Source organism: Oncorhynchus clarkii, chromosome 10 (genome assembly GCF_045791955.1).
Source record: "Oncorhynchus clarkii lewisi isolate Uvic-CL-2024 chromosome 10, UVic_Ocla_1.0, whole genome shotgun sequence".
In the NCBI taxonomy this organism is placed as follows: domain Eukaryota; kingdom Metazoa; phylum Chordata; class Actinopteri; order Salmoniformes; family Salmonidae; genus Oncorhynchus; species Oncorhynchus clarkii.
Window position 1 is genome coordinate 1,230,188 of NC_092156.1, and position 25,278 is coordinate 1,255,465.

At 49.4% G+C, this 25,278-nt stretch overlaps 1 protein-coding gene across 1 annotated transcript in view; it reads left to right on the forward strand.

Annotated features, from left to right (window-relative positions):
• Positions 1–910: 910 nt before the first annotated feature.
• LOC139419370 (fibrinogen like 1B) overlaps positions 911–25,278 on the forward strand; it is a 52,384-nt gene continuing 28,016 nt past the window's right edge. The window contains exons 1-4 of the mRNA XM_071169312.1: positions 911–987; positions 19,929–20,042; positions 21,836–21,912; positions 22,130–22,266. Of these exons, the coding sequence (XP_071025413.1) occupies positions 21,853–21,912; positions 22,130–22,266 (197 nt within the window). The 5' untranslated portion in view covers positions 911–987; positions 19,929–20,042; positions 21,836–21,852. The remainder of the gene's footprint in view (positions 988–19,928; positions 20,043–21,835; positions 21,913–22,129; positions 22,267–25,278) is intronic.

Sequence of the window (25,278 nt, forward strand, 5' to 3'; positions counted from 1 at the left end):
GTAGTATTTCATGATCAAACGCTTTGGATAAATCTGAAAATATATACTCTCTGTATTCTTTGTTAAGGGCTGTAAAGATTTTATCCACAAGTTGCAAAAGAGCCACATCTGTGGAGTAGTTTTTACCAAAACCATATTGGTGCTCATAGAATACAGTGTGGATTTCAAACGTTTCTCTAGGATTGTAGAAGAATTATGACCGTACAGATATTGGTCAATAATATGTAAAAGGTCTTGGATCCCCAGATTTATAGATGGAATAACTTTGGCAATTTTCAAGTCCTTAGGAACAATGCTGGTGTGCATATATTTGGTGAAGACATATGTTAGAGGCTCAGTCATCGAGGAAGACACTGATTTCACCAAAGAGGCACAAATCTCAACGTGACCTGCTGCTGATATCTTTAAGTTACCAATTACCTCCATTATATCATCACCTCCATTACATCAGCAGGATCAAACTGAACCAGAGAAGGGAAATGTCACTTAATTTAATCCAGGGGATTTACATCAGTGTTCTCTCTTTTCTTTGACAGAGAGGAACCTACAATCACAAAAAAATATGACATTCCCCGAATACAACAGGTGTAGGCAATGCAGTGAAATTCTTACTTACAAACCCCTTAACCAATAATACTTTAAGAAGTTAAGAAAAAAATAAGTGTTAGGTAAAAAAGTAACAAATTATTCAACGGCAGCAGTAAAATAACAAGCGAGGTTATATACAGGGTATTACGGTACAGAGTCAATATGGAGGCTATATACAGGGTGTTACGGTACAGAGTCAATGTGGAGGCTATATACAGGGTATTACGGTACAGAGTCAATATGGAGGCTATATACAGGGTGTTACGGTATTAGCTGTTAAGGATCTGTTTGGGCGCTATGCAAATTGTAGTGGGTCTAGGGTTTCTGGAATAAAGGTGTTGATGTGAGCCATTATCAGCCTTTCAAAGCACTTCATGGCTACAGGCGTGAGTGCTACAGGTCGGTAGTCATTTAGGCAGGTTGCCTTTGTGTTCTTGGGCACAGGGACTATGGTGGTCTGATTGAAACATGTTAGATTACAGACTCAGTCAGGGACAGATTGAAAATGTCAGTAAAGGCTATTTTTCAGATGTTGCCCTACCGGAGTTACACAGTAATAGCGTCACTGCTATTAGTTTCACGACTGACATTTGGACAAGCGATATCAGCCCCATGCGCCTGCTGAGTCTGACAGCACAGTGGGTCGTCGAGGAAGTCGTACTGAGGAAAGCCGTATTGCTCCAGAATATGCTGGTTGTCGTACCGCTGCTGCCATTTCAATGGCATTTGAGAACATGTTTGAAACTAGGAAACATGAACACTCACTCCTAGCTCTATTCAAACAACTGACTGGAGAAATCAGCTCGTCAACAGCGCCTGCAGCAGACGCCCTCGGTCATGGCGTTGAAATATGGAACGCCGTTTGGGTCTTTGAAAAAAAAAAGATGCACGTAAAATAACACTATTTGACGTATCAAATAAGCTTGTCGACCAATCAGGACCTGCATATGACTGCACGTCACATAATAATTTAATGCATTCATACATTTCTTTTAACATAGTTATTACACATTGGTTACACTATCACTCGTATTTCGTATGTCACAGGGATTAATCGATACGTATGCTATGATGCTGGTAAAGTTGTCTCACTCAGCTACAGTGCTGCTCATTAAAAAAGCAGGCTAGCTCATTGGATGCAAACAATATTCTTCCCCAAAAAACAAGGACATCTGTTTCAGTAGCTATAGCTAGCTAACTATATACAGTGGGGCAAAAAAGTATATCTGTACTGTATCTGCTCTGTATCTGCTCTGTACTGTATCTGCACTGTACTGTATCTGCACTGTATCTCCTCTGTACTGTATCTGCACTGTATCTTCTCTGTATCTGCTCTGTATCTGTACTGTATCTGCTCTGTACTGTATCTGTACTGTATCTGCTCTGTATCTGCTCTGTACTGTATCTCCTCTGTATCTGCTCTGTATCTGCATCTCCTCTGTACTGTATCTGCTCTGTACTGTATCTCCTCTACTGTATCTGCTCTGTACTGTATCTGTACTGTATCTGCTCTGTATCTGCTCTGTACTGTATCTCCTCTGTACTGTATCTGCTCTGTACTGTATCTGCTCTGTATCTGTACTGTATCTGCTCTGTATCTGCTCTGTATCTGTATCTGCTCTGTACTGTGTCTGCTCTGTATCTGCTCTGTACTGTATCTGCTCTGTATCTGCACTGTATCTGTACTGTATCTGCTCTGTATCTGTATCTGCTCTGTACTGTATCTGCATTGTATCTGTATCTGCTCTGTATCTGTACTGTATCTGCTCTGTATCTGTATCTGCTCTGTACTGTATCTTCTCTGTATCTGCTCTGTACTGTATCTGCTCTATCTGCATTGTATCTGCTCTGTACTGTATCTGCTCTGTGTTGTATCTGTACTGTACCTGCTCTGTACTGTATCTGCTCTGTACTGTATCTGTACTGTACCTGCTCTGTACTGTATCTGCTCTGTATCTGCTCTGTACTGTGTCTGCACTGAATCTGCTCTGTACTGTATCTACACTGTATCTGCACTGTATCTGTACTGTATCTGCACTGTACTGTATCTGCTCTGTATCTGCACTGTACTGTATCTGCACTGTACTGTACTGTATCTGCACTGTACTGTACTGTATCTGCACTGTATCTGTACTGTATCTGCTCTGTATCTGCACTGTACTGTATCTGTACTGTATCTGCTCTGTGCTGTATCTGCTCTGTATCTGCACTGTACTGTATCTGCACTGTACTGTATCTTCACTGTATCTGTACTGTATCTGCACTGTATTGTATCTTCACTGTATCTGTACTGTATCTGTATCTGCACTGTACTGTATCTGCACTGTACTGTATCTGTACTGTATCTGTACTGTATATGTGCTGTATCTGCTCTGTATCTGCTCTGTATCTGCACTGTACTGTATCTGCACTGTACTGTATCTTCACTGTATCTGTACTGTATCTGCACTGTATTGTATCTTCACTGTATCTGTACTGTATCTGTATCTGCACTGTACTGTATCTGCACTGTACTGTATCTGTACTGTATCTGTACTGTATATGTGCTGTATATGTTCTGTATCTGCACTGTACTGTATCTGCACTGTATCTGTACTGTATCTGCATTGTACTGTATCTGCACTGTATTTGCTCTGTATCTGTACTGTATCTGCTTTGTATCTGTACTGTATCTGTACTGTATCTTCTCTGTACTGTATCTGCACTGTATCTGTACTGTATCTGTGTCTGCACTGTATCTGCTCTGTATCTGTACTGTATCAGCACTGTATATGCACTGTATCTGCACTGTATCTGTACTGTATCTGTACTGTATCTGCTCTGTACTGTATCTGCAGAAACAGAATAGAGCTAAGCATGTTTGGGGCAAATCAGTGAGTACCACTCTTCATATTTTCAAGCATGGTGGTGGCTACATCATGTTATGAACATGCTTGTCATCGGCAAAGGAGGGTTTTTTTGTATAAAAAGAAATGGAATAGAGTTAAGCTCAGGCAAAATTTTAAGAGGATTCAATCTGCTGTCCAACAGAAACTGGGAGACAAATTCACCTTTCAGCAGGAAAATAACCTAAAACACAAGGCCAAATAAACACTGATGTAGCTTACCAATATGACATTGAATGTTCCAGAGTGACCCCGTTTAGACTGAAATTGGCTTGGAAAACTATGGCAAGACTTTAAAATAGCTGTCTAACAATGATCAACAACCAATTTGACAGAGCTTGAAGAATTTTCCAAACAAATAATGTGAAAATATTGTACAATACTGGTGTGCAAAGTCTTTAGAGAATTACCCTGACAGCTGTAATCGCTGCCAAAGGTGTTGGTGACATCATACGGTGTAGTTTTATCCGTTAGCACATCCTTAGCTTTTAACTTATACATAAATGCTTCCTAAATGTTAGATGTTAGTCGATGAAGATTATCTCATAGAACAAAACGTGTCAGATCTCCTAAGCCTGTGTTTACCACAGAACTTATTTTTCGTCATTTATCCAAAAACCCTTTTCATTTCCACACGAGTCATTTCACACACTGGGTTGCCTGCTCCGATCAGCCTTGTGACTGTTAAAGACAGTTCAAAGGAGCTTACCCACTGGGCAAAAACTGGTTAAATCAACATTGTTTCCATGTCAATTTAAACAAAAATAATCTATGGGATGACGTTGAATCAAAGTGGAAATTTAATTGGATTTGCAAAAAGTAATCAATGTAAAGGCATTTCGTCTTTTTTTTCACCCAACTTTGACAACTCAACCAAGTGTAAATCGAAACTAGACGTTGATCTGTGCCCAGTCGGTGGGTCTAGTCACTGTTGGAGAAGTTATTGGTTTTCAGTCTGCTCCTCTCCGCCCTGTTCCTCTGGTTGGTCTCACCTAGTAGTCCCCCTGCACTGCGCTTCACCTCAAATGGGCTCCATTTCACATGGAATGTTGTTAAATTAGAAACGCAGACTCCCTTTAATACAGTGAATATGCCAATAAAAATGTGATGTATCTTTTCACGTAACAAAAACACTATTTTTTTCCTCAGTTGCAGCTGGTAAGGATTCTGAGAAAACATCTGGTATCAATAACTGGAATGACTGGTTCTGTTGATGGAAAAAAACACAGAAAACTCCCTGATACGAAAACTAAAGGAACACTTCCATTTCAAATGTAGGATGATGCCTCATGTTGTTCCCAGGACCAGACAGAGTGGTAGGATGATGCATCATGTGTTTCCCAGGACCAGACAGAGTGGTAGTATGATGCGTCATGTGTTTCCAGGACCAGACTGAGTGGTAGGATGATGCATCATGTTGTTCCCAGGACCAGACAGAGTGGTAGGATGATGCCTCATGTGTTTCCAGGACCAGACAGAGTGGTAGGATGATGCCTCATGTGTTTCCAGGACCAGACTGAGTGGTAGGATGATGCATCATGTGTTTCCAGGACCAGACAGAATGGTAGGATGATGCCTCATGTGTTTCCAGGACCAGACAGAGTGGTAGGATGATTCATCATGTGTTTCCAGGACCAGACAGAGTGGTAGGATGATGCCTCATGTGTTTCCAGGACCAGACAGAGTGGTAGGATGATGCCTCATGTGTTTCCAGGACCAGACAGAGTGGTAGGATGATGCCTCATGTGTTTCCAGGACCAGACTGAGTGGTAGGATGATGCCTCATGTGTTTCCAGGACCAGACTGAGTGGTAGGATGATGCCTCATGTGTTTCCAGGACCAGACTGAGTGGTCGGATGATGCCTCATGTGTTTCCAGGACCAGACAGAGTGGTCGGATGATGCCTCATGTGTTTCCAGGACCAGACAGAGTGGTAGGATGATGCCTCATGTGTTTCCAGGACCAGACAGAGTGGTAGGATGATGCCTCATGTGTTTCCAGGACCAGACAGAGTGGTAGGATGATGCCTCATGTGTTTCCAGGACCAGACAGAGGAGAGTGGTAGGATGATGCATCATGTGTTTCCAGGACCAGACAGAGTGGTAGGATGATGCCTCATGTGTTTCCAGGACCAGACAGAGTGGTAGGATGATGCCTCATGTGTTTCCAGGACCAGACAGAGGGGTAGGATGATGCCTCATGTGTTTCCAGGACCAGACAGAGTGGTAGGATGATGCCTCATGTGTTTCTAGGACCAGACAGAGGAGAGTGGTAGGATGATGCCTCATGTGTTTCCAGGACCAGACAGAGTGGTAGGATGATGCCTCATGTGTTTCTAGGACCAGACAGAGGAGAGTGGTAGGATGATGCCTCATGTGTTTCCAGGACCAGACTGAGTGGTAGGATGATGCCTCATGTGTTTCCAGGACCAGACTGAGTGGTAGGATGATGCATCATGTGTTTCCAGGACCAGACAGAGTGGTAGGATGATGCCTCATGTGTTTCCAGGACCAGACAGAGTGGTAGGATGATTCATCATGTGTTTCCAGGACCAGACAGAGTGGTAGGATGATGCCTCATGTGTTTCCAGGACCAGACTGAGTGGTATGATGATGCCTCATGTGTTTCCAGGACCAGACTGAGTGGTAGGATGATGCCTCATGTGTTTCCAGGACCAGACTGAGTGGTCGGATGATGCCTCATGTGTTTCCAGGACCAGACAGAGTGGTAGGATGATGCCTCATGTGTTTCCAGGACCAGACAGAGTGGTAGGATGATGCCTCATGTGTTTCCAGGACCAGACAGAGTGGTAGGATGATGCCTCATGTGTTTCCAGGACCAGACAGAGGAGAGTGGTAGGATGATGCATCATGTGTTTCCAGGACCAGACAGAGTGGTAGGATGATGCCTCATGTGTTTCCAGGACCAGACAGAGTGGTAGGATGATGCCTCATGTGTTTCCAGGACCAGACAGAGTGGTAGGATGATGCCTCATGTGTTTCCAGGACCAGACTGAGTGGTAGGATGATGCCTCATGTGTTTCCAGGACCAGACTGAGTGGTAGGATGATGCCTCATGTGTTTCCAGGACCAGACAGAGTGGTAGGATGATGCCTCATGTGTTTCCAGGACCAGACAGAGGGGTAGGATGATGCCTCATGTGTTTCCAGGACCAGACAGAGTGGTAGGATGATGCCTCATGTGTTTCCAGGACCAGACAGAGTGGTAGGATGATGCCTCATGTGTTTCTAGGACCAGACAGAGGAGAGTGGTAGGATGATGCCTCATGTGTTTCCAGGACCAGACAGAGTGGTAGGATGATGCCTCATGTGTTTCCAGGACTAGACAGTGTGGTAGGATGATGCCTCATGTGTTTCCAGGACCAGACTGAGTGGTAGGATGATGCATCATGTGTTTCCAGGACCAGACAGAGTGGTAGGATGATTCATCATGTGTTTCCAGGACCAGACAGAGTGGTAGGATGATGCCTCATGTGTTTCCAGGACCAGACAGAGTGGTAGGATGATGCCTCATGTGTTTCCAGGACCAGACAGAGTGGTAGGATGATGCCTCATGTGTTTCTAGGACCAGACTGAGTGGTAGGATGATGCCTCATGTGTTTCCAGGACCAGACTGAGTGGTAGGATGATGCCTCATGTGTTTCCAGGACCAGACAGAGTGGTAGGATGATGCCTCGTGTGTTTCCAGGACCAGACAGAGAGGTAGGATGATGCCTCATGTGTTTCCAGGACCAGACAGAGTGGTAGGATGATGCCTCATGTGTTTCTAGGACCAGACAGAGTGGTAGGATGATGCATCATGTGTTTCCAGGACCAGACAGAGTGGTAGGATGATGCATCATGTGTTTCCAGGACCAGACAGAGTGGTAGGATGATGCCTCATGTGTTTCCAGGACCAGACAGAGTGGTAGGATGATGCCTCATGTGTTTCTAGGACCAGACAGAGGAGAGTGGTAGGATGATGCCTCATGTGTTTCTAGGACCAGACAGAGTGGTAGGATGATGCCTCATGTGTTTCCAGGACCAGACAGAGTGGTAGGATGATGCCTCGTGTGTTTCCAGGACCAGACAGAGTGGTAGGATGATGCCTCATGTGTTTCCAGGACCAGACAGAGTGGTAGGATGATGCCTCATGTGTTTCCAGGACCAGACAGAGTGGTAGGATGATGCATCATGTGTTTCCAGGACCAGACAGAGTGGTAGGATGATGCATCATGTTGTTTCCAGGACCAGACAGAGTGGAAGGATGATGCCTCATGTGTTTCCAGGACCAGACAGAGTGGTAGGATGATGCCTCATGTGTTTCTAGGACCAGACAGAGGAGAGTGGTAGGATGATGCCTCATGTGTTTCCAGGACCAGACAGAGTGGTAGGATGATGCCTCATGTGTTTCCAGGACCAGACAGAGTGGTAGGATGATGCCTCATGTGTTTCCAGGACCAGACAGAGTGATAGGATGATGCCTCATGTGTTTCCAGGACTAGACAGAGTGGTAGGATGATGCATCATGTGTTTCCAGGACCAGACAGAGTGGTAGGATGATGCATCATGTGTTTCCAGGACCAGACAGAGTGGTAGGATGATGCATCATGTGTTTCCAGGACCAGACAGAGTGGTAGGATGATGCATCATGTGTTTCCAGGAACAGACAGAGTGGTAGGATGATGCCTCATGTGTTTCCAGGACCAGACAGAGTGGTAGGATGATGCATCATGTGTTTCCAGGACCAGACAGAGGAGAGTGGTAGGATGATGCCTCATGTGTTTCCAGGACCAGACAGAGTGGTAGGATGATGCCTCATGTGTTTCCAGGACCAGACAGAGTGGTAGGATGATGCATCATGTGTTTCCAGGACCAGACTGAGTGGTAGGATGATGCCTCATGTGTTTCCAGGACCAGACAGAGTGGTAGGATGATGCCTCATGTGTTTCCAGGACCAGACAGAGTGGTAGGATGATGCCTCATGTGTTTCCAGGACCAGACAGAGTGGTAGGATGATGCCTCATGTGTTTCCAGGACCAGACTGAGTGGTAGGATGATGCCTCATGTGTTTCCAGGACCAGACTGAGTGGTAGGATGATGCCTCATGTGTTTCCAGGACCAGACAGAGTGGTAGGATGATGCCTCATGTGTTTCCAGGACCAGACAGAGGGGTAGGATGATGCCTCATGTGTTTCCAGGACCAGACAGAGTGGTAGGATGATGCCTCATGTGTTTCCAGGACCAGACAGAGTGGTAGGATGATGCCTCATGTGTTTCTAGGACCAGACAGAGGAGAGTGGTAGGATGATGCCTCATGTGTTTCCAGGACCAGACAGAGTGGTAGGATGATGCCTCATGTGTTTCCAGGACTAGACAGAGTGGTAGGATGATGCCTCATGTGTTTCCAGGACCAGACTGAGTGGTAGGATGATGCATCATGTGTTTCCAGGACCAGACAGAGTGGTAGGATGATTCATCATGTGTTTCCAGGACCAGACAGAGTGGTAGGATGATGCCTCATGTGTTTCCAGGACCAGACTGAGTGGTAGGATGATGCCTCATGTGTTTCCAGGACCAGACTGAGTGGTAGGATGATGCCTCATGTGTTTCCAGGACCAGACAGAGTGGTAGGATGATGCCTCGTGTGTTTCCAGGACCAGACAGAGAGGTAGGATGATGCCTCATGTGTTTCCAGGACCAGACAGAGTGGTAGGATGATGCCTCATGTGTTTCCAGGACCAGACAGAGTGGTAGGATGATGCATCATGTGTTTCCAGGACCAGACAGAGTGGTAGGATGATGCATCATGTGTTTCCAGGACCAGACAGAGTGGTAGGATGATGCCTCATGTGTTTCCAGGACCAGACAGAGTGGTAGGATGATGCCTCATGTGTTTCTAGGACCAGACAGAGGAGAGTGGTAGGATGATGCCTCATGTGTTTCTAGGACCAGACAGAGTGGTAGGATGATGCCTCATGTGTTTCCAGGACCAGACAGAGTGATAGGATGATGCCTCATGTGTTTCCAGGACTAGACAGAGTGGTAGGATGATGCATCATGTGTTTCCAGGACCAGACAGAGTGGTAGGATGATGCATCATGTGTTTCCAGGACCAGACAGAGTGGTAGGATGATGCATCATGTGTTTCCAGGACCAGACAGAGTGGTAGGATGATGCATCATGTGTTTCCAGGAACAGACAGAGTGGTAGGATGATGCCTCATGTGTTTCCAGGACCAGACAGAGTGGTAGGATGATGCATCATGTGTTTCCAGGACCAGACAGAGGAGAGTGGTAGGATGATGCCTCATGTGTTTCCAGGACCAGACAGAGTGGTAGGATGATGCCTCATGTGTTTCCAGGACCAGACAGAGTGGTAGGATGATGCATCATGTGTTTCCAGGACCAGACTGAGTGGTAGGATGATGCCTCATGTGTTTCCAGGACCAGACAGAGTGGTAGGATGATGCCTCATGTGTTTCCAGGACCAGACAGAGTGGTAGGATGATGCCTCATGTGTTTCCAGGACCAGACAGAGTGGTAGGATGATGCCTCATGTGTTTCCAGGACCAGACTGAGTGGTAGGATGATGCCTCATGTGTTTCCAGGACCAGACTGAGTGGTAGGATGATGCCTCATGTGTTTCCAGGACCAGACAGAGTGGTAGGATGATGCCTCATGTGTTTCCAGGACCAGACAGAGGGGTAGGATGATGCCTCATGTGTTTCCAGGACCAGACAGAGTGGTAGGATGATGCCTCATGTGTTTCCAGGACCAGACAGAGTGGTAGGATGATGCCTCATGTGTTTCTAGGACCAGACAGAGGAGAGTGGTAGGATGATGCCTCATGTGTTTCCAGGACCAGACAGAGTGGTAGGATGATGCCTCATGTGTTTCCAGGACTAGACAGAGTGGTAGGATGATGCCTCATGTGTTTCCAGGACCAGACTGAGTGGTAGGATGATGCATCATGTGTTTCCAGGACCAGACAGAGTGGTAGGATGATTCATCATGTGTTTCCAGGACCAGACAGAGTGGTAGGATGATGCCTCATGTGTTTCCAGGACCAGACTGAGTGGTAGGATGATGCCTCATGTGTTTCCAGGACCAGACTGAGTGGTAGGATGATGCCTCATGTGTTTCCAGGACCAGACAGAGTGGTAGGATGATGCCTCGTGTGTTTCCAGGACCAGACAGAGAGGTAGGATGATGCCTCATGTGTTTCCAGGACCAGACAGAGTGGTAGGATGATGCCTCATGTGTTTCCAGGACCAGACAGAGTGGTAGGATGATGCATCATGTGTTTCCAGGACCAGACAGAGTGGTAGGATGATGCATCATGTGTTTCCAGGACCAGACAGAGTGGTAGGATGATGCCTCATGTGTTTCCAGGACCAGACAGAGTGGTAGGATGATGCCTCATGTGTTTCTAGGACCAGACAGAGGAGAGTGGTAGGATGATGCCTCATGTGTTTCTAGGACCAGACAGAGTGGTAGGATGATGCCTCATGTGTTTCCAGGACCAGACAGAGTGGTAGGATGATGCATCATGTGTTTCCAGGACCAGACAGAGTGGTAGGATGATGCATCATGTGTTTCCAGGACCAGACAGAGTGGTAGGATGATGCCTCATGTGTTTTCAGGACCAGACAGAGTGGTAGGATGATGCCTCATGTGTTTCTAGGACCAGACAGAGGAGAGTGGTAGGATGATGCCTCATGTGTTTCCAGGACCGGACAGAGTGGTAGGATGATGCCTCATGTGTTTCCAGGACCAGACAGAGTGGTAGGATGATGCCTCATGTGTTTCCAGGACCAGACAGAGTGGTAGGATGATGCCTCATGTGTTTCCAGGACTAGACAGAGTGGTAGGATGATGCATCATGTGTTTCCAGGACCAGACAGAGTGGTAGGATGATGCATCATGTGTTTCCAGGACCAGACAGAGTGGTAGGATGATGCATCATGTGTTTCCAGGACCAGACAGAGTGGTAGGATGATGCATCATGTGTTTCCAGGAACAGACAGAGTGGTAGGATGATGCCTCATGTGTTTCCAGGACCAGACAGAGTGGTAGGATGATGCATCATGTGTTTCCAGGACCAGACAGAGGAGAGTGGTAGGATGATGCCTCATGTGTTTCCAGGACCAGACAGAGTGGTAGGATGATGCCTCATGTGTTTCCAGGACCAGACAGAGTGGTAGGATGATGCATCATGTGTTTCCAGGACCAGACTGAGTGGTAGGATGATGCCTCATGTGTTTCCAGGACCAGACAGAGTGGTAGGATGATGCCTCATGTGTTTCCAGGACCAGACTGAGTGGTAGGATGATGCCTCATGTGTTTCCAGGACCAGACTGTGTGGTAGGATGATGCCTCATGTGTTTCCAGGACCAGACAGAGTGGTAGGATGATGCCTCGTGTGTTTCCAGGACCAGACAGAGTGGTAGGATGATGCCTCATGTGTTTCCAGGACCAGACAGAGTGGTAGGATGATGCCTCATGTGTTTCCAGGACCAGACAGAGGAGAGTGGTAGGGTGATGCCTCATGTGTTTCCAGGACCAGACAGAGTGGTAGGATGATGCCTCATGTGTTTCTAGGACCAGACAGAGGAGAGTGGTAGGATGATGCCTCATGTGTTTCCAGGACCAGACTGAGTGGTAGGATGATGCATCATGTGTTTCCAGGACCAGACAGAGTGGTAGGATGATGCCTCATGTGTTTCCAGGACCAGACAGAGTGGTAGGATGATTCATCATGTGTTTCCAGGACCAGACAGAGTGGTAGGATGATGCCTCATGTGTTTCCAGGACCAGACTGAGTGGTAGGATGATGCCTCATGTGTTTCCAGGACCAGACTGAGTGGTAGGATGATGCCTCATGTGTTTCCAGGACCAGACTGAGTGGTCGGATGATGCCTCATGTGTTTCCAGGACCAGACAGAGTGGTAGGATGATGCCTCATGTGTTTCCAGGACCAGACAGAGTGGTAGGATGATGCCTCATGCGTTTCCAGGACCAGACAGAGTGGTAGGATGATGCCTCATGTGTTTCCAGGACCAGACAGAGGAGAGTGGTAGGATGATGCATCATGTGTTTCCAGGACCAGACAGTGGTAGGATGATGCCTCATGTGTTTCCAGGACCAGACAGAGGGGTAGGATGATGCCTCATGCGTTTCCAGGACCAGACAGAGTGTTGGATGATGCCTCATGTGTTTCCAGGACCAGACAGAGTGGTAGGATGATGCCTCATGTGTTTCTAGGACCAGACAGAGGAGAGTGGTAGGATGATGCCTCATGTGTTTCCAGGACCAGACAGAGTGGTAGGATGATGCCTCATGTGTTTCCAGGACCAGACAGAGTTGTAGGATGATGCCTCATGTGTTTCCAGGACCAGACAGAGGAGAGTGGTACGATGATGCCTCATGTGTTTCCAGGACCACACAGAGTGGTAGGATGATGCCTCATGTGTTTCCAGGACCAGACAGAGTGGTAGGATGATGCCTCATGTGTTTCCAGGACCAGACAGAGTGGTAGGATGATGCATCATGTGTTTCCAGGACCAGACAGAGTGGTAGGATGATGCATCATGTGTTTCCAGGACCAGACAGAGTGGTAGGATGATGCCTCATGTGTTTCCAGGACCAGACAGAGTGGTAGGATGATGCCTCATGTGTTTCCAGGACCAGACAGAGGAGAGTGGTAGGATGATGCATCATGTTGTTTCCAGGACCAGACTGAGGAGAGTGGTAGGATGATGCCTCATGTGTTTCCATGACCAGACAGAGTGGTAGGATGATGCCTCATGTGTTTCCAGGACCAGACAGAGGAGAGTGGTAGGATGATTCATCGTGTTGTTTCCAGGACCAGACTGAGTTGTAGGATGATGCCTCATGTGTTTCCAGGACCAGACTGAGGAGAGTGGTAGGATGATGCCTCATGTGTTTCCAGGACCAGACAGAGTGGTAGGATGATGCCTCATGTGTTTCCAGGACCAGACAGAGTGGTAGGATGATGCCTCATGTGTTTCCAGGACCAGACAGAGTGGTAGGATGATGCCTCATGTGTTTCCAGGACCAGACAGAGTGGTAGGATGATGCCTCATGTGTTTCCAGGACCAGACAGAGTGGTAGGAGGATGCATCATGTCTTTCCAGGACCAGACAGAGTGGTAGGATGATGCCTCATGTGTTTCCAGGACCATACAGAGTGGTATGATGATGCCTCATGTGTTTCCAGGACCAGACAGAGTGGTAGGATGATGCCTCATGTGTTTCCAGGACCAGACAGAGTGGTAGGATGATGCCTCATGTGTTTCCAGGACCAGACAGAGTGGTAGGATGATGTCTCATGTGTTTCCAGGACCAGACAGAGTGGTAGGATGATGCCTCATGTGTTTCCAGGACCAGACAGAGTGGTAGGATGATGCCTCATGTGTTTCCAGGACCAGACAGAGTTGTAGGATGATGCATCATGTGTTTCCAGGACCAGACTGAGGAGAGTGGTAGGATGATGCCTCATGTGTTTCCAGGACCAGACAGAAGAGAGTGGTAGGATGATGCATCATGTTGTTTCCAGGACCAGACTGAGTTGTAGGATGATGCCTCATGTGTTTCCAGGACCAGACTGAGGAGAGTGGTAGGATGATGCCTCATGTGTTTCCAGGACCAGACAGAGTGGTAGGATGATGCCTCATGTGTTTCCAGGACCAGACAGAGGAGAGTGGTAGGATAAGGCATCATGTTGTTTCCAGGACCAGACTGAGGAGAGTGGTAGGATGATGCCTCATGTGTTTCCAGGACCAGACAGAGTGGTAGGATGATGCCTCATGTGTTTCCAGGACCAGACAGAGTGGTAGGATGATGCCTCATGTGTTTCCAGGACCAGACAGAGGAGAGTGGTAGGATGATGCATCATGTTGTTTCCAGGACCAGACAGAGGAGAGTGGTAGGATGATGCATCATGTTGTTTCCAGGACCAGACTGAGGAGAGTGGTAGGATGATGCCTCATGTGTTTCCAGGACCAGACAGAGGACAGTGGTAGGATGATTCATCATGTTGTTTCCAGGACCAGACTGAGTTGTAGGATGATGCCTCATGTGTTTCCAGGACCAGACTGAGGAGAGTGGTAGGATGATGCCTCATGTGTTTCCAGGACCAGACAGAGTGGTAGGATGATGCCTCATGTGTTTCCAGGACCAGACAGAGTGGTAGGATGATGCCTCATGTGTTTCCAGGACCAGACAGAGTGGTAGGATGATGCCTCATGTGTTTCCAGGACCAGACAGAGTGGTAGGAGGATGCATCATGTCTTTCCAGGACCAGACAGAGTGGTAGGATGATGCCTCATGTGTTTCCAGGAGCAGACAGAGTGGTAGGATGATGCATCATGTTGTTTCCAGGACCAGACTGAGGAGAGTGGTAGGATGATGCCTCATGTTTTTCCAGGACCAGACAGAGGAGAGTGGTAGGATGATGCATCATGTTGTTTCCCAGGACCAGACTGAGTGGTAGGATGATGCATCATGTTTTTCCAGGACCAGACAGAGGAGAGTGGTAGGATGATGCATCATGTTGTTTCCAGGACCAGACTGAGGAGAGTGGTAGGATGATGCATAATGTTGTTTCCAGGACCAGACTGAGTTGTAGGATGATGCATCATGTGTTTCCAGGACCAGACTGAGGAGAGTGGTAGGATGATGCCTCATGTTATCCCAGGACCAGACAGAGTGGTAGGATGATGCATCATGTTTTTCCAGGACCAGACTGAGTGGTAGGATGATGCATCATGTTGTTTCCCAGGACCAGACAGAGTGGTAGGATGATGCATCATGTTGTTTCCAGGACCAAACAGAGTGGTAGGATGATGCATCATGTCTTGCCAGGACCAGACTGAGGAGAGTGGTAGGATGATAGATCATGTGTTTCCCAGGACCAGACAGAGTGGTAGGATGATGCATCATGTTGTTTCCAGGACCAAACAGAGTGGTAGGATGATGCATCAAGTCTTTCCAGGACCAGACTGAGGAGATTGGTAGGATGATAGATCATGTGTTTCCCAGGACTAGACTGAGGAGAGTGGTAGGATGATGCATCATGTTGTTTCCAGGACCAGACTGAGGAGAGTGGTAGGATGATGCCTCATGTGTTTCCAGGACCAGACAGAGTGGTAGGATGATGCCTCATGTGTTTCCAGGACCAGACAGAGGAGAGTGGTAGGATGATGCATCATGTGTTTCCAGGACCAGACAGAGGACAGTGGTAGGATGATTCATCATGTTGTTTCCAGGACCAGACTGAGTTGTAGGATGATGCCTCATGTGTTTCCAGGACCAGACTGAGGAGAGTGGTAGGATGATGCCTCATGTGTTTCCAGGACCAGACAGAGTGGTAGGATGATGCCTCATGTGTTTCCAGGACCAGACAGAGTGGTAGGATGATGCCTCATGTGTTTCCAGGACCAGACAGAGTGGTAGGATGATGCCTCATGTGTTTCCAGGACCAGACAGAGTGGTAGGATGATGCCTCATGTGTTTCCAGGACCAGACAGAGTGGTAGGAGGATGCATCATGTCTTTCCAGGACCAGACAGAGTGGTAGGATGATGCCTCATGTGTTTCCAGGAGCAGACAGAGTGGTAGGATGATGCATCATGTTGTTTCCAGGACCAGACTGAGGAGAGTGGTAGGATGATGCCTCATGTTTTTCCAGGACCAGACAGAGGAGAGTGGTAGGATGATGCATCATGTTGTTTCCCAGGACCAGACTGAGTGGTAGGATGATGCATCATGTTTTTCCAGGACCAGACAGAGGAGAGTGGTAGGATGATGCATCATGTTGTTTCCAGGACCAGACTGAGGAGAGTGGTAGGATGATGCATCATGTTGTTTCCAGGACCAGACTGAGTTGTAGGATGATGCATCATGTGTTTCCAGGACCAGACTGAGGAGAGTGGTAGGATGATGCCTCATGTTATCCCAGGACCAGACAGAGTGGTAGGATGATGCATCATGTTTTTCCAGGACCAGACTGAGTGGTAGGATGATGCATCATGTTGTTTCCCAGGACCACACAGAGTGGTAGGATGATGCATCATGTTGTTTCCAGGACCAAACAGAGTGGTAGGATGATGCATCATGTCTTGCCAGGACCAGACTGAGGAGAGTGGTAGGATGATAGATCATGTGTTTCCCAGGACCAGACAGAGTGGTAGGATGATGCATCATGTTGTTTCCAGGACCAAACAGAGTGGTAGGATGATGCATCAAGTCTTTCCAGGACCAGACTGAGGAGATTGGTAGGATGATAGATCATGTGTTTCCCAGGACTAGACTGAGGAGAGTGGTAGGATGATGCATCATGTTGTTTCCAGGACCAGACTGAGGAGAGTGGTAGGATGATGCCTCATGTGTTTCCAGGACCAGACAGAGTGGTAGGATGATGCCTCATGTGTTTCCAGGACCAGACAGAGGAGAGTGGTAGGATGATGCATCATGTTGTTTCCAGGACCAGACAGAGGAGAGTGGTAGGATGATGCATCATGTTGTTTCCAGGACCAGACTGAGGAGAGTGGTAGGATGATGCCTCATGTGTTTCCAGGACCAGACAGAGGAGAGTGGTAGGATGATTCATCATGTTGTTTCCAGGACCAGACTGAGTTGTAGGATGATGCCTCATGTGTTTCCAGGACCAGACTGAGGAGAGTGGTAGGATGATGCCTCATGTGTTTCCAGGACCAGACAGAGTGGTAGGATGATGCCTCATGTGTTTCCAGGACCAGACAGAGTGGTAGGATGATGCCTCATGTGTTTCCAGGACCAGACAGAGTGGTAGGAGGATGCATCATGTCTTTCCAGGACCAGACAGAGTGGTAGGATGATGCCTCATGTGTTTCCAGGACCAGACTGAGGAGAGTGGTAGGATGATGCCTCATGTTTTTCCAGGACCAGACAGAGGAGAGTGGTAGGATGATGCATCATGTTGTTTCCAAGGACCAGACTGAGGAGAGTGGTAGGATGATGCATCATGTTGTTTCCAGGACCAGACTGAGTTGTAGGATGATGCATCATGTGTTTCCAGGACCAGACTGAGGAGAGTGGTAGGATGATGCCTCATGTTTTCCCAGGACCAGACAGAGTGGTAGGATGATGCATCATGTTTTTCCAGGACCAGACTGAGTGGTAGGATGATGCATCATGTTGTTTTCCAGGACCAGACAGAGTGGTAGGATGATGCATCATGTTGTTTCCAGGACCAGACAGAGGAGAGTGGTAGGATGATGCATCATGTTGTTTCCAGGACCAGACTGAGGAGAGTGGTAGGATGATACATCATGTTGTTTCCAGGACCAGACAGAGGAGAGTGGTAGGATGATGCATCATGTTGTTTCCAGGACCAGACTGAGGAGAGTGGTAGGATGATGCATCATGTTGTTTCCAGGACCAGACTGAGTTGTAGGATGATGCATCATGTGTTTCCAGGACCAGACTGAGGAGAGTGGTAGGATGATGCCTCATGTTTTCCCAGGACCATACAGAGTGGTAGGATGATGCATCATGTTTTTCCAGGACCAGACTGAGTGGTAGGATGATGCATCTTGTTGTTTCCCAGGACCAGACAGAGTGGTAGGATGATGCATCATGTTGTTTCCAGGACCAGACTGAGGAGAGTGGTAGGATGATACATCATGTTGTTTCCAGGACCGGACAGAGGAGAGTGGTAGGATGATGCATCATGTTGTTTCCAGGACCAGACTGAGGAGAGTGGTAGGATGATGCCTCATGTGTTTCCATGACCAGACAGAGTGGTAGGATGATGCCTCATGTGTTTCCAGGACCAGACAGAGGAGAGTGGTAGGATGATTCATCATGTTGTTTCCAGGACCAGACTGAGTTGTAGGATGATGCCTCATGTGTTTCCAGGACCAGACTGAGGCGAGTGGTAGGATGATGCCTCATGTGTTTCCAGGACCAGACAGAGTGGTAGGATGATGCCTCATGTGTTTCCAGGACCAGACAGAGTGGTAGGATGATGCCTCATGTGTTTCCAGGACCAGACAGAGTGGTAGGATGATGCCTCATGTGTTTCCAGGACCAGACAGAGTGGTAGGATGATGCCTCATGTGTTTCCAGGACCAGACAGAGTGGTAGGAGGATGCATCATGTCTTTCCAGGACCAGACAGAGTGGTAGGATGATGCCTCATGTGTTTCCAGGACCAGACAGAGTGGTAGGATGATGCATCATGTTGTTTCCAGGACCAGACTGAGGAGAGTGGTAGGATGATGCCTCATGTTTTTCCAGGACCAGACAGAGGAGAGTGGTAGGATGATGCATCATGTTGTTTCCCAGGACCAGACTGAGTGGTAGGATGATGAATCATGTTTTTCCAGGACCAGACAGAGGAGAGTGGTAGGATGATGCATCATGTTGTTTCCAGGACCAGACTGAGGAGAGTGGTAGGATGATGCATCATGTTGTTTCCAGGACCAGACTGAGTTGTAGGATGATGCATCATGTGTTTCCAGGACCAGACTGAGGAGAGTGGTAGGATGATGCCTCATGTTTTCCCAGGACCAGACAGAGTTGTAGGATGATGCATCATGTTTTTCCAGGACCAGACTGAGTGGTAGGATGATGCATCATGTTGTTTCCCAGGACCAGACAGAGTGGTAGGATGATGCATCATGTTGTAACCAGGACCTGACAGAGGAGCGTGTTAGGATGATGCATCATGTTGTTTCCAGGACCAGACAGAGGAGAGTGGTAGGATGACGCATCATGTTGTTTTCAGGACCAGACTGAGTGGTAGGATGACGCATCATGTTGTTTCCCAGGACCAGACTGAGGAGAGTGGTAGGATGATGCATCATGTTGTTTCCAGGACCAGACTGAGGAGAGTGGTAGGATGATACATCATGTTGTTTCCAGGACCAGTCAGAGGAGAGTGGTAGGATGACGCATCATGTTGTTTCCCAGGACTAGACTGAGGAGAGTGGTAGGATGATGCATCATGTTGTTTCCAGGACCAGACAGAGGAGAGTGGTAGGATGATGCATCATGTGTTTCCAGGACCAGACAGAGTGGTAGGATGATGCCTCATGTGTTTCCAGGACCAGACTGAGGAGAGTGGTATGTGAAAAATGTTGTTTCATGCACCTGAGTGTCCCAAATGGAACTCTATTCCCTACTTAGTGCACTCCGTTTGATCAAAGCGCTATGGGCCCTGGTCAAACGTACTACACCACATAAAAAACTGGGACAATCCTCAAATCTTCCCCACAGAGGAGGGACCGTAGCCTCGACACAGGTGGTCGGTGGGGTCACTGATCTGAGATCAGCGTATCCACACCAACTCCCTACCTTGACCACCAGTGGGAAAAGGCAAACTGATCTTCCATCAGATTTCTTGTGTAACTCTTCTCTTTCTCTTAACATGAACCATGCGGAACCAAGCAGACCGCGTCTGGGCTGATAAATCACCGATATAACGGGCACGGTATCTGAACACACTGCACGTAGACGACAGACCTTCTTTAACTCACCAACGGAAGAAACGCTGAAGAAGTTAAGGTAGGCTCTAGATATCCATGTTTCTGTTTTTATAAACTTTATGTTAAATGAGAAATATTCAACTATTTCATGTATTCCATTCTATGTAATGTAGCCTAATATCAGTGTTACTTTTTAGCCTAGATACAGAGCATTCGGAAAGTATACAGACCCCTTGGCTTTTTCCACAGTTTGTTACCTCACAGCCTTATTTAAAATTATTTTAAAATTGATTAAATTGTTTTTTTTCAATCTACACACCCCATAATGATAAAGCAAAAACTGAAATATCCCATTTACGTAAATATTCAGACCCTTTACTCAGTACTTTGTTGAAGCACCTTTGGCAGTGATTACAGCATCGATTCTTCTTGGGTCTGACACTACAAGCTTGGCTTCCTGTATTTGGGGAGTTTCTCCCATTCTTCTGTCAGGCTGGAAGGGGAGCGTCGTTGCACAGCTGTTTTCAGGTCTCCCCAGAGATGCTCCATCGGGTTCAAGTCCGGGCTCTGGCTGGGCCACTCAAGAACATTCAGAGACTTGTCCCGAAGCCAGTCCTGCGTTGTCTTGGCTGTGTGCTTATTGCCATTGTCCTGTTGGAAGGTGAACCTTCGCCCCAGTCTGAGGTCCTGAGCACTCTGGGGCAGGTTTTCATCAAAGATCTCTCTGTACTTTGCTCCGTTCGTCTTTCCCTCAATTCTGACTAGTCTCCCAGATCCTGCCGCTGAAAAACATCCCCACAGCATGACGCTGAACCACCATGCTTCACCTTAGGGATGGTGCCAGGTTTCCTCCACACTTAGAATTCAGGCCAAAGAGTTCAGTAATGGTTTCGTCAGACCAGAGAATCTTGTATCTCTTGGTATTAGAGTCTTCAGGTTCCTTTTGGCAAACTCCAAGCGGGCTGCCATGTGCCTTTTTACTAAGGAGTGGCTTTCGTCTGGGCACTTTACCATAAAGGCCTGATTGGTGTAGTACTGCAGAGATGTTTTTCCTTCTGGAAATTTCTCGCATCTCCACAGAGGAACTCTAGAGCTCTGTTAGAGTGACCACCGGGTTCTTGGTCACCTCCCTGACCAAGACCCTTCTCCCTGAATGCTCAGTTTGGCCAGGCAGCCAGCTCTAGGAAGTCTTGGTGGTTCCAAACTTCTTCCATTTAAGCATGATGGAGGCCACTGTGTTCTTGAGGACCTTCAATGCTGCAGAAATGTTTTGGTACCCTTCCCCAGATCTGTGCCTCGACACAATCCTGTCTCGGAGCTCTACGGACAATTAGTTCGACCTCATGGCTTGGTTTTTGCTCTGATTTACACTGTCAACTGTGGGACCTTATATTGACAGGTGTGTGCCTTTCCAAATCATGTCCAATCAATTGAATTTACCACAGGTGGACTCCAAGTTGTAAAAACATCTCTATGATGATCAATGGAAACAGGATGCACCTGAGCTCAATGTAGAGTCTAATAGCAAAGGATCTGAATACTGATGTAAGAAAGGTATTTCAGTTGTTTACTTTTTATACATTTGTATAAATGTCTAAAAACCTGTTTTCGCTTATTCATTATGTGGTATTGTGTGTAGAGTGATGAGGAAAAACATTTATTTAATACATTTTAGATTAAGGCTGTAACGTAACACAATGTGGAGAAAGTCGAGGGGTCTGAATACTTCCTGAATGCCCTGTACCTGCTACGTAGCCCTGTTGATAGATGAAATACACTTGGATTAGTTATTGGACGTGTCAATGTCCTTTTGCCTGCATATATTGAGTGAGTTTAGCCTTTCATATTCGTTATTATTTTATCTTGTTATAGACTTCTAACTGAAGATCATGTCTCTGATGCTACTGCTGGTGTTGGTGTGCCAAACCATGGCGTCGCCTCGACTCTCAGTATGTACCAATCACTGTGGGGAGCATTCTACGCATACCATTCGCTGACTCTGTAGTCGTCCTTAGGCCCTGCTTCCTTTCAACGAGAAAGGGTGCTTTTGGAAAGCTTCTGTTTACTGCATACAAAGCCAATTTCTCTTTGGGGACACCATGAAATTATTTATTGATTGATTGAGTGAGCGAGTGATTGATTTAAATGTCCTGTATCTCCCACGAGGCATCAGACCCCTGTGTTCTAGAACTAGAGGAGTTGAGACGTGATGTCCGTATTCTGGAGAACAAACTGTTGATCGGAGTGTGGCAGCTCAACCATGTCAAGACACACAGCTACATCATCACCCCCCCATTACCCAGGTGTAGCATGACACACTACTTCTCTGTAGCTTGTATTCTGTTGAATCTCCCTGAACATAACATTATGGAGTCTCCCCTTCTAATCAACCCTGCCTCTGACCCTGACCCCAACCCTGACCCCAACCCTGACCCCAACCCTGACCCCAACCCTGACCCCAACCCTGACCCCAACCCTGACCACAACCCTTCCTCTGACCCTGACCCCAACCCTGCCTCTGACCCCAACCCTGACCCCAACCCTTCCTCTGACCCTGACCCCAACCCTGTCTCTGACCCTGACCCCAACCCTGACCCCAACCCTGACCCCAACCCTGACCCCAACCCTGCCTCTGACTCTGACCCCAACCCTGACCCCAACCCTGACCCCAACCCTGACCCCAACCCTGACCCCAACCCTGACCCCAACCCTTCCTCTGACCCTGACCCCGACCCTGACCCCAACCCTGACCCCGACCCTGACCCCAACCCTGACCCCAACCCTGACCCCAACCCTGACCCCAACCCTGACCCCAACCCTGACCCCAACCCTTCCTCTGACCCTGACCCCGACCCTGACCCCAACCCTGTCTCTGACCCCAACCCTGCCTCTGACCCCAACCCTGCCTCTGACCCCAACCCTGACCCTAACCCTGCCTCTGACCTCAACCCTGCCTCTGACCCTGACCCCAACCCTGACCGCAACCCTGCCTCTGACCTCAACCCTGCCTCAGACCCTGACCTCAACCCTGCTTCTGACCCTGACCCCAACCCTGCCTCCGACCCTGACCCCAACCCTGCCTCCGACCCTGACCCCAACCCTGCCTCCGACCCTGACCTCAACCCTGCCTCTGACCCTGACCCCAACCCTGCCTCCGACCCTGACCCCAACCCTGCCTCTGACTCTGACCCCAACCCTGACCCCAACCCTTCCTCCGACCCTGACCCCAACCCTGTCTCTGACCCTGACCCCAACCCTGACCCCAACCCTGACCCCAACCCTGACCCCAACCCTGACCCCAATCCTGACCCCAACCCTGACCCCAACCCTGCCTCTGACCCTGACCCCGACCCTGACCCCAACCCTGACCCCAACCCTGACCCCGACCCTGACCCCAACCCTGACCCCAACCCTGACCCCAACCCTGACCCCAACCCTTCCTCTGACCCTGACCCCGACCCTGACCCTTACCCTGTCTCTGACCCCAACCCTGCCTCTGACCCCAACCCTGCCTCTGACCCCAACCCTGACCCTAACCCTGCCTCTGACCTCAACCCTGCCTCTGACCCTGACCCCAACCCTGACCGCAACCCTGCCTCTGACCTCAACCCTGCCTCAGACCCTGACCTCAACCCTGCTTCTGACCCTGACCCCAACCCTGCCTCCGACCCTGACCCCAACCCTGCCTCCGACCCTGACCCCAACCCTGCCTCCGACCCTGACCTCAACCCTGCCTCTGACCCTGACCCCAACCCTGCCTCCGACCCTGACCCCAACCCTGCCTCCGACCCTGACCCCAACCCTGCCTCCGACCCTGACCCCAACCCTGCCTCCGACCCTGACCCCAACCCTACCTCCGACCCTGACCCCAACCCTGCCTCCGACCCTGACCCCAACCCTACCTCTGACCCTGACCCCAACCCTGCCTCTGACTCTGACCCCAACCCTGACCCCAACCCTTCCTCTGACCCTGACCCCAACCCTGTCTCTGACCCTGACCCCAGCCCTGACCCCAACCCTGACCCCAACCCTGCCTCTGACTCTGACCCCAACCCTGACCCCAACCCTGACCCCAACCCTGACCCCAACCCTTCCTCTGACCCTGACCCCGACCCTGACCCCAACCCTGACCCCAACCCTGACCCCAACCCTGACCCCGACCCTGACCCCAACCCCGACCCTGACCCCGACCCTGACCCCAACCCTGACCCCAACCCTTCCTCTGACCCTGACCCCGACCCTGACCCCAACCCTGTCTCTGACCCCAACCCTGCCTCTGACCCCAACCCTGCCTCTGACCCCAACCCTGACCCTAACCCTGCCTCTGACCTCAACCCTGCCTCTGACCCTGACCCCAACCCTGACCGCAACCCTGCCTCTGACCTCAACCCTGCCTCAGACCCTGACCTCAACCCTGCTTCTGACCCTGATCCCAACCCTGCCTCCGACCCTGACCCCAACCCTGCCTCCGACCCTGACCCCAACCCTGCCTCCGACCCTGACCTCAACCCTGCCTCTGACCCTGACCCCAACCCTGCCTCCGACCCTGACCCCAACCCTGCCTCCGACCCTGACCCCAACCCTGCCTCCGACCCTGACCCCAACCCTACCTCCGACCCTGACCCCAACCCTGCCTCCGACCCTGACCCCAACCCTGCCTCCGACCCTGACCCCAACCCTGCCTCCGACCCTGACCCCAACCCTGCCTCCGACCCTGACCTCAACCCTGCTTCTGACCCTGATCCCAACCCTGCCTCCGACCCTGACCCCAACCCTGCCTCCGACCCTGACCCCAACCCTGCCTCCGACCCTGACCTCAACCCTGCCTCTGACCCTGACCCCAACCCTGCCTCCGACCCTGACCCCAACCCTGCCTCCGACCCTGACCCCAACCCTGCCTCCGACCCTGACCCCAACCCTACCTCCGACCCTGACCCCAACCCTGCCTCCGACCCTGACCCCAACCCTGCCTCCGACCCTGACCCCAACCCTGCCTCCGACCCTGACCCCAACCCTGCCTCCGACCCTGACCTCAACCCTGCCTCCGACCCTGACCCCAACCCTACCTCCGACCCTGACCCCAACCCTGCCTCCGACCCTGACCCCAACCCTACCTCCGACCCTGACCCCAACCCTGCCTCCGACCCTGACCCCAACCCTACCTCCGACCCTGACCCCAACCCTACCTCCGACCCTGACCCCAAACCTGCCTCCGACCCTGACCCCAACTCTGACCCTAACTCTAACCAGTATTTCAATCTTTCGGGGAGAATTGGATATGGGGAAAAAAGCTAATTTCCTTTGCTTTATGCACG